At 57.1% G+C, this 8713-nt stretch overlaps 2 protein-coding genes across 2 annotated transcripts in view; one reads left to right on the forward strand and one right to left on the reverse strand.

Moving 5' to 3' along the window:
- On the reverse strand, positions 1 to 5046 carry LOC131215766 (protein nervous wreck). The gene is made up of 9 exons (XM_058210162.1): positions 5026 to 5046; positions 4582 to 4811; positions 2669 to 3752; positions 2468 to 2603; positions 1803 to 2425; positions 1482 to 1725; positions 1287 to 1400; positions 1162 to 1184; positions 1 to 1024 (listed from the first exon to the last, which is right to left on the reverse strand). Exons 1-9 carry the CDS (start codon positions 5044 to 5046, stop codon positions 281 to 283), a joined length of 3219 nt encoding a protein of 1072 aa, XP_058066145.1. The 3' UTR covers positions 1 to 280.
- A 2616-nt stretch (positions 5047 to 7662) lies between these two features.
- Positions 7663 to 8713, forward strand: part of LOC131215767 (UDP-glucosyltransferase 2-like) — a 2482-nt gene continuing 1431 nt past the window's right edge. Inside the window, exons 1-2 of the mRNA XM_058210163.1 lie at positions 7663 to 7793; positions 7860 to 8708. Coding sequence (XP_058066146.1) covers positions 7672 to 7793; positions 7860 to 8708 — 971 coding nt within the window. The 5' untranslated portion in view covers positions 7663 to 7671. The remainder of the gene's footprint in view (positions 7794 to 7859; positions 8709 to 8713) is intronic.

The following is an 8713-nucleotide window of genomic DNA, read 5'->3' on the forward strand; positions in this document are numbered from 1 at the left end:
TTGGCTTCAGGAATAATGCACACTCAAAAACACCGCTGGAAAGAACCCGTTCACGGATGGGCCTCCTATGTGATTGTTGTAGCAGATTGTATTGCGCTAACTTGGCGCCTGCAGAGTTGCGGAGCAGGATAGGGCTCCTCGAGGTCTCTTTGCGTGGAACAATTGGGAACAATAGGATCGCTGAGCGGCTGAACAAATACTGTGACTGGTGATGGTCCTGTGGTTACCCCAAACATCGGAGCGTCCCCCGTTAACCCGTTCTACTGCGCCAACCGACCTATTATGCGTTCGATTCCTTCAAATTCTGTAGCCGCGCTAGCTGGTGCGGTTCCAGCTCCTCCGGTATGCTGGCCCGTCCTCCGACCACCTGCTTCGGAACTTCCGGCTGGCTGCCCCCGAACGCGTCGTCAAAGTTTGCCGCAAAGTTCGCCTCAAAGTTCGCTTCAAACGTCGCCTCGAACGGGGCGACCGGGTCCTCGATCGGAACCACCGCCGCCGACGGTTCCAGCTCCGGCTCCGGTTCGGGCTCCGGGTTTCGGATGCGTTCCGGTTTTTTGGCCACCTTCACCGTCACGTTCGTGGGCTTCGGTGCCGTGGCCGGCTTCTCCGGGGTTCCCTTGGGCGGGGCCGGCTTCGGTGGCGATGGAGGTTTGGCCGGTTTTGGTGGGGTCGCCGCCTTCGGTGGTTTCGGCGGCGAGGAAGCCTTCTCGGGCGGTGACGTCACCGGCGACTGGTCGACTTCTGGAGCGTCCTGAGATTTTTTCTTACTGCTCCGCTCCTGCTGCTCTTGCTCCTGCTTTTCGACGATATCTGCCTCGGTTTCGGAGTCTGCCTCACGCCCGGCCGGCTGCTCGGTGGAGGGGTCGAACTTCTTGTTCGCGTCCTCGTGCATGGGCGTGGCGGCCGTCACGATGATCTGAGCAAAGTTCAGCTGGTTGCTGTCGCCACTAGCAGTAGCTGCTGCGGCTGCGGTCGCTGCGCCTTGCCGCTGAGATTCCTCTTCGATAGTAGCTGCTTCCTCGGCCTGTGGCAGAGACGAGACAGCAGAGAGAGAGAGAGAGAGAGAGAGAGACGGCAGATCGGACATTAGTATTAGGAAGCCATCATCTCCCCTTGGCATCACTGCTTATAGACCATGCTTTAAAAGGAGCCATAGTTTACCTCCGGATCCTCACAGATCACAACTGTACGGTTTAGCGTGCACATTAATTGAAGGACAGTAAACAGATTAACAACACCCTCACCCTAACCCGGAGGTTCCCAGCCGCTTCGGTACGATAACTTACCCGGTGGTGGTTGCGACGGTGGCGGACCTGAAAACTGGGACCCGTACTGCTCGTGCTGGTCGTTGTTCAGCTCAAACTCAAACCTATCGATCGCTGGTCCCGAGTTGGCCAAGTCTACAACGGGCGGGTGGAGCACAAACGTTAGGGAACTAGTAGTTCTAACTGACAGCAGCGGCCAGCGGTGCTGGGACTCACTTGGACTTTGACCTTCCGGTGGTGTTGCTTCGTGAAGTATCATCGGCGGCGGTGGAGCCGGTGCGGCAAACGTCGGCGGTGCCGACGGTGGCGGCGACTCATCCTCGGCATCGGTGAGCGGCTCCCCGTTCTCGTCACACTCTTCCACCACCAGCGATGGGAAGTTGCCGATCTTGCCCATCAGCTCACCTTCCCACCAGCCATCGTCGACACCGTGGGGGCTCTTGGTGATCAGCTTGATTATCTGCAAGGCGTGGAGAAGCGAGAGGATTGTTGTTAAGCGGGGAAGTGACAAAACCGTGACCCGGTCGGAATCCGCACCTGGCCCTCCTCGAAAGTCAGCTCGTCCTCGGCGGTGGCATCGTAGTCGTACAGCGCCACGCAGTACAGCTGATTGTTGAGCTTGCGTGGTGCCGATATGACCGAGATCTGGTCCGGCGACTGGCCCGAGTCCTGCATGTGGTCCTGGTCCTCGTTGTCGACGGTGTAGTCGACGGAGGAGAACGAAATTTGCGACGTCAGCTGGGCGGGCCCGGTGTGCGTGTCCACCGGTGTGTCTCGCTCGACGTCCAGGTAGTTGTGCGGCACGAAGCCCTCCTCGCCGCGGTAGTTCCGCGCCCGCAGCCACCCATCGCCGTCCCCTTCGCCGACCACCTCCAGCTGTTCGCTCTCGACGATCGTCAGCTCGTCCGGATTCTGCGCGGTGTACGAGTAGAGCGCGGTACACTTGAACGTTTGAGCCGCGCTGGCCGACTGCTGCTGCTGGGCGAGGGAGGCCACCGGCTCCACCGCACCAGTACTGCTGGTGGTCGCAGCCGCCGCCGCCTCCTCTGCACCCCAGTCCACGTTGACGGGATCGTCCCAACCGTGCGATATTTGCTCGATCTTTTGCCGCTCCTGTTCGACACCAAAGTCTGCAGAAAAAGAGCGGGGCAAAGACTTCGCTTAGCTTCGATTCCGATGGCGTTTGGCCAGTCGGCCCTTACCCTCATCGTCGTCACTGTCGGCCACGAATTCGTCCACCGGTGGTTCCGGCTGTTTCGGTGCCGGCGACGACTCCGACACCGGTTGGTCCTGCTCAGCGTTGTCACTGTCGTAGAAGGAGTCGGAACTGGGATTCTCCTGCGAAAAAAAAAACACATGAGGCCGGTGCGCTTGCCTTCGCCTTCCACGTCGTAGAATCTTACCCCTTGGCCGGAAGCATCGGTACGCATCGAGAGGGAGCTGGCCGAACGGGGCATCTCCTGCACGCTGAGCGTCTCCGCCTCCTGGATCCACTCGTCCACGTTGATGCCGCCGATGCGCAGACACTCGAGGCGCGCTTCCGCCTTCGCCTTCGCAATTTCCGACCGTCGGATCGTCTCGCGGAACTCGTCGATCTTCGTCTCCAGGTCCGGCCCGTTCTGGTCGTTCGGGTCGTTACGGTGGCCGGCCTCGCGCAGCGCCGTACACACCGCCAGCTTCCGGGCACACTCCCGGATGAGGTTGCTCTCGCGGGCCACCCGGCCGGCCCACCGTTTACCCTCCCGGCTCAGCGTCTCCGCCGCCGAGTCGTGGTCGGCAGTAATCTTCGTCACCGGGTCATTGTCGCACGGTTCGTACTCGTACTGGATGTGCTGCTTCAGCACCGGGTAGTAAAGGTAGCAGCACTGCAGGTTGTACTCGCGCGTCAACTGCTGCGCCTGGTCGCGGATCTTGCCGAACGAGTTCTGCGTGGCCGAGCACGTCAGCAGCTCGGTGCGCCCGATCAGCGCCAGGTAGTCGGCCACCCGCTCGTACACGTAGTTCTCCATCGTGGCCATCGTCGTCTGCAGGTCGATGGTGAAGTAGCGGTTCTGGTGCGCGTTGGCTGCCGCCAGGCTGAGGATGTAGTCGTTCCGGGCGCCGGTCGACTTTTCCTCCAGCTGCTCCTTGCGCGACGTCACCCGGGCACTGTTCTTCTGCAGCGACGTGATCGACTGGAAGAACGAGCCCTTCTTCTTCTTCAGCTTCTCCTCGATGTCGCGCGCCTTGTCGCGCACGTCGTGTGCACTGTGCTCCTCGTCGAAGTAAATCTTCTTCGTCTTGTCCACGTCCTGCACCGAGTTCTGGAGCTCCTTCTGCACCACCGACAGCTGCTCGACGCACCGCTTGCTGCTGTTGAGCTTGGTGCTACGCAGCACCTTCGCCTCGTCGGCGATCTGCTGCTGGAACACCTCCACCGCCGCCAGCCGGGCCCGGGCGAGCTTCTCGTTCTCCTCCAGCACCGTCTGCCACACGCTCCACATGTTCCTGGGGACACCGCGCAGAGGAGGGGTGGGCGACTGATTAGTAGGGAAATTCCATTTTGTAGTGGCCACGTGGGCTCCCCTCCGTTTCAATGTCCATCCCACGCCCCAGATGGGTGGATTTTCGAATTAAACTGCCATTGTCTGGGTTGGCCCGCCACATGATTGATCGGGTCCTTTTGCGGATCCCCAAATATGGTTGCAACTTGAGAGGCGTGCGTGCCGTCCACCCACCACCACTGTCGGCAAATTACACTTTAATAACTCCCCAAATTCTCCAAGACACGGCCTCGATCCTATTTTTAGTGCGCACGTCTCGATGCGCTTATCATTCGGTTCGTTCGGGCTGTTCGAAAAGGTGGAATCAATTTCACTCGTCATTAGCTTTTTTCAACCTGGAGGAAGGAGCCAAAGGCAGCCGGCGATGAAGGTCACCGGGAAGCGGCTCCCTCAAAGACGTTCGCCTTTCGAGTGTTGCCAAGGCGCCGGGCACCGGGGCCCTCTGGCAAACACCAGCAATAAGCCAAGGTGAGTTGATGATACATAATAAATGACAGGCTGAAGCCGACACCACGTGTGCCTGCCAAAGAGGATGTTCATCGCGGCTCACATGGGGCAGACACAGGTTTACTAGCCCACGTTCCCAGGACCACGACCGCGGCGACCCACATTAGCGGCCCACTCGTGGCGGGTTGTTATTGCTTCGCAGCGCAAACGTCGTACGTAGAAGGATACATCAGATCGCCCTGTCAGCCGTCCTAGACACGACTATGACAAATGAGAAAGTGTCGAGTCCGTGTCGCTCGTGGCCCCCCTCCCCCGGAGCAGCTTACCATTTCTCGTCCGCACCGTCCATTTTGATCTCCGGGATGCAGGCTTGCTTTTTGTTCAGATAGGCCGACGATATCTTCAGCAGGGCCTCGCTGTACGACTTCTCGATGGCCGACCGCTTGAGCGTGAACTGGCGGATGTCCTCCAGCAGTTCGCACTCGTTCTGGTTCTTGAGCGCTAGCTTGGCCAGCTGCTCGGTGTGCAGGTTCTTCAGGAACTTGGTGTAGTTCCCCTGGTGTACAAATGGCGAAACAGAGAAGAAAGAGCACCACTTTACTACAGCGCCCGCAAAACACGGACCGTTTCCTCGGCGGGAACTCGACCACTAGACCGACGAAACAAATCATAAAAGACCGGCCCTGCGGCTGGTCCTCTAGCTCCGACCTCCGTCGAGTACAACTAGCGCCGGCCGCGTACTCCAGCCACTGTGTACCCGCGCTTCTTACTTTTCGCGGTGGTGGCTGCATTGTGACGATGTTCTCCGCCCTATTCCGCCCAGTAAACCCTTCACAGGAGCACCGCCCCACACGTTTCACTTCCGGTCGGCGGACTTCCGGGCGGGTGCTTCCTGGTCAATTTGGTCGAGGTTTCGGGGCCCCCCAGAGCAGGACGGGTTGGAGACCAAGAATGGATGACTCGGAGCAGGGGCTTGACTTCTGGCGAATGTCCCTCGCAGTCGCTCTCGTTTTATGCTACTCTCTCCCGCTCGCTCTCTTGGGTTTCCGCAGACACGGCGGTCACGGTGACCAATTTCGTGGTTCTCCAATTCACTTTACCAGGCTGGCTGCGCGTCTAGAATTTTGTTAACTTCACTCCCAATCAATAATGGGGGCGAACGATATCATGTCCTCCCACTGTGCCCTCTGCACGATGCCACCCGTCACAAAGTCCCTATCCAGAACCCGCACACACACGCGCACACACGTGCTACTCGGAGCCACCCGATGGCCCGAATGGCTGCTGCTAGCAATTGTGTTCTGTGCGTCCCGAGCTTTGCCGTCGAACTGGCGCTTTTTTATGTAATCACGGAATATTCCGGCTCACGAGTCTACGCATTCCTGGTGGCGTTCTCCATTCTGGCGAGGTCACTAAGTCACACCCGGAAAACCGTGCCCCACTCGACACAGGCTGCAGAGGAGCTGTCTGACCTGAGTCCCGTGCGTGCGTGCGTTCGTGCGTGCGTGCGTAGAGGAGCGCCTGCGACTGACTGTTCTCAGTTTTGGGGGGTATTGATTGTCCTCTGCCGTTCGCCCGCTCGTATCCCCACGCGCACACACACTAGCGGACACTTGTCACACGCACGACCACTAACGCACCATTGCCGTGAATGAATGGCGTGAAAATGTCGTTGGTCCCTTCAACGCGCGAACGCGAAAATGCCGCCACTGTCCCGTTTCGTCCTGTGATTGCGTCACGGTTCGCGATTGCAATTCTGGCTCGATTCGACTTCCGGAGAGTCTTGCTCGTCAAGCTCGTCACCCCATTAGTGTAGAGTTCTCTCTCTCCCTCTCTCTCGCACTCTCTGTTCACACCACTACTCACCCACTCACCTTCTATTTCCCTTTTCCCCCGCGTGTGCGCATGTCGGACTCCTGTCAGAAGCGATTTTCCTCTTCAAACTCCTTGGAAGTAAATCACAAGTCTCGGTCCACACACGAGAGAGAAAGAGAGAGAGAGTGGGAGAATCCTCGCGCCATCGACAGCTGCAAATGAACTAGTGAACATCGCAGCAGGCGCGGAAAATTGCTTCAACACCGTTCCGAACGCGGCTGGCACTTGAAGGGTTGATGAGCTTTTTCGAAAGCTTCTTTTCAGAATGGCGGTTGCCAGCAGCGGCTCAACATGTTGCGTGTTTGGTTTCACTTCACATCTTCGCACCTCTCGCGATATCGCCATTTTGCAGCAAAACCTATGTTACCGCCTTTCAAACATACACACCCTCCTGGCGGGGTGCGATCGTCCCCGGGGTGTCTTACCTGCGATGAGTACACGAAACGGTGCCTAAACTTCCGGCGCTGTGATCGCCGTTGCGGTCGGCCGGCGTAATGGATGCTGTTTAAGGCTTTCCCCATCGTGGCCAACCCGTTGCGGAGCCCCTGGGGCGTGGGCCTAGCGTTGCTCGAACGAGTGTCCAAAATTTCGGAGCGCCAATCGCTGATGGGTATACTTTCCGGCAGCGAAGGTACTGCCACACTGTCGCCCACCGCGGACCTGTGCTTCAACGGTGTGTGCCTTTATCAGGTAGGCTCCGGCGTGCGATCGATAACGAACTCTACAGTCCGTTAAAAAAAACAACTATCGAGGCATTGCAATAGTGGCCCCCCGATATTGGTAGATAAGTGCGACGCCACCGTTTGCGATGCGCGTATCGAAGGTTGTCCGAGGCGAGGCGCATTGCGCAAGAAGCAGCATTTCACGGCCAATGCTGCTGGGGCATCCTACCGTTGTCAAAGCGAAGCGTGATTGATTGGCCAAAAGGGAACCAGGAACCAAGATGTTTGGGAGCAGGCGCTAAACATAACAGTGTGGTGATTGGTCGCAGCGAGGCCATTGTGTAAATTTTCTATTTGTATACTTGTAGTCCCTACAAGGGTGCAACGGTCGTACATCGGAGTGTACTTGAAACAAATTTTGAAAAAAGTTTCCCTTCAATAGATTTTACGTGAAAACATATTCGTTAAAGTTGAACTTCATAGATACCGTTCGGATGCAATGTGTCGAAGCGATGTGACCGATGAACGGTTTCGGACCACCGAATTTCGCTGAATCATCTTGACCGACCAATTTACGGCATTGAGCAATCGGCGACCGGTACACAGCATCCCTAGACGGTCAATTCAATCTGCACCAAATAAAACACAAACATTAGTCTTACGCACCACTACCACCGAATGTTTTGGAATAGCCGTAGGAATAGCGACCAGAACCGTTGGCCTTCCCTGATCAAGGTGCTCAGTTTCGTATCTTATCAGAGACGGCTCGATTGTTGTCGGTGTCGGTGTCCACTGCTGAGTTGAGATTAGGTTTCGCGAGAGGTCTTTTTAGAACGGACAGGGCCCCATCGCGTCAGTCAGCTACGAAAACGTGAAACAATGAGGTCGAATTCGGCAGCGGTGGCATCGGTGATCCTTCTGGTCGGATGGCTTGGGGCAGCCAGCCACGCGGCCAATATACTGTACATCAATACCGTTGCATCGCCGAGCCATTTCGGATGGTAAAAACTGGGTTGGGTAAGAAAAAGGGTAGAGTGATCATAACGAAAGGCCCTCTTGTCCTACAGGAACCGTGCCCTCGTTTACGCCCTTGCCGACCGAGGCCATAATCTCACCGTGTTCGGTGTGGACGCTGAGAAGGATCCACCGGCGAACGTAACCTTCATTCTGATAGAGAATGTGTACAAATCGTTGTACAGCGATTCGAACATGAATATGGATTTCTTCGAGATGACGAAAATGAACGTGTTCGCGATGCTGAAGATGTACGACGATTATGTGCTGACCGTGTGTGACATAGTGTTGCGCAACGAGGGAGTGAAACGGCTCTACGACTATCCGGCGGACTTCGGGTTCGATCTGATCATAAACGATTATCTCAGTGGACCGTGTTTGTCGGCCCTTGCCCATCACCGGTTCGGACAGCCCCCGGTAGTGGCAGTGACCGCGTACCATGGTGCTTCGACCACCCTTTCCATGACCGGCGTCTTTCAGAACTCGGCGCTTATTCCGAACCACGCGCTCGACGCGATGGAGAAGATGAGCTACCGCGAACGGTTCGTGAATCTGTTGGCCAACATGTGGGAAGAGATGTTGCACCGCTGTGATATGATTTCCAAGTCGAACCAGATGCTCCGGCGCTACGAACCTTCCTTACCGGACGTTGGGGAGTTCCTTCGACAGACGAAACTTGTGTTGCTGAACGCGAACCCGATTATCCAGTTCACCGAACCACTGATGCCGAACATCATTCCGGTCGGTGGTCTGCAGATCGTCAAAACAAAGCCACTGCCGGAAGATCTTGCAACGCTGCTAGACCGATCGGGCCCCGGCGGTGTTGTGCTGTTCTCGCTCGGGACGAATGTGCGCAGCGATCAGCTGGGCGTAGTGCGTATCAACGGAATCCTGGATGCGATGCAGG

The sequence above is a fragment of the Anopheles bellator genome, chromosome 1 (genome assembly GCF_943735745.2).
Source record: "Anopheles bellator chromosome 1, idAnoBellAS_SP24_06.2, whole genome shotgun sequence".
Taxonomy (NCBI): Eukaryota; Metazoa; Arthropoda; class Insecta; order Diptera; family Culicidae; genus Anopheles; species Anopheles bellator.

Excerpts from the sequence above, each read along its gene's own strand:
- LOC131215766 (XM_058210162.1), bottom strand. The coding sequence starts at position 5,046 with ATGCAGCCACCACCGCGAAAA. Across the intron at positions 1,726-1,802 it reads TGACTTTCGAGGAGGGCCAG|ATAATCAAGCTGATCACCAA; the intron begins GTGCGGATTCCG and ends CACGCCTTGCAG. Across the intron at positions 1,025-1,161 it reads TGATCTGTGAGGATCCGGAG|GCCGAGGAAGCAGCTACTAT; the intron begins GTAAACTATGGC and ends TCTCTGCCACAG.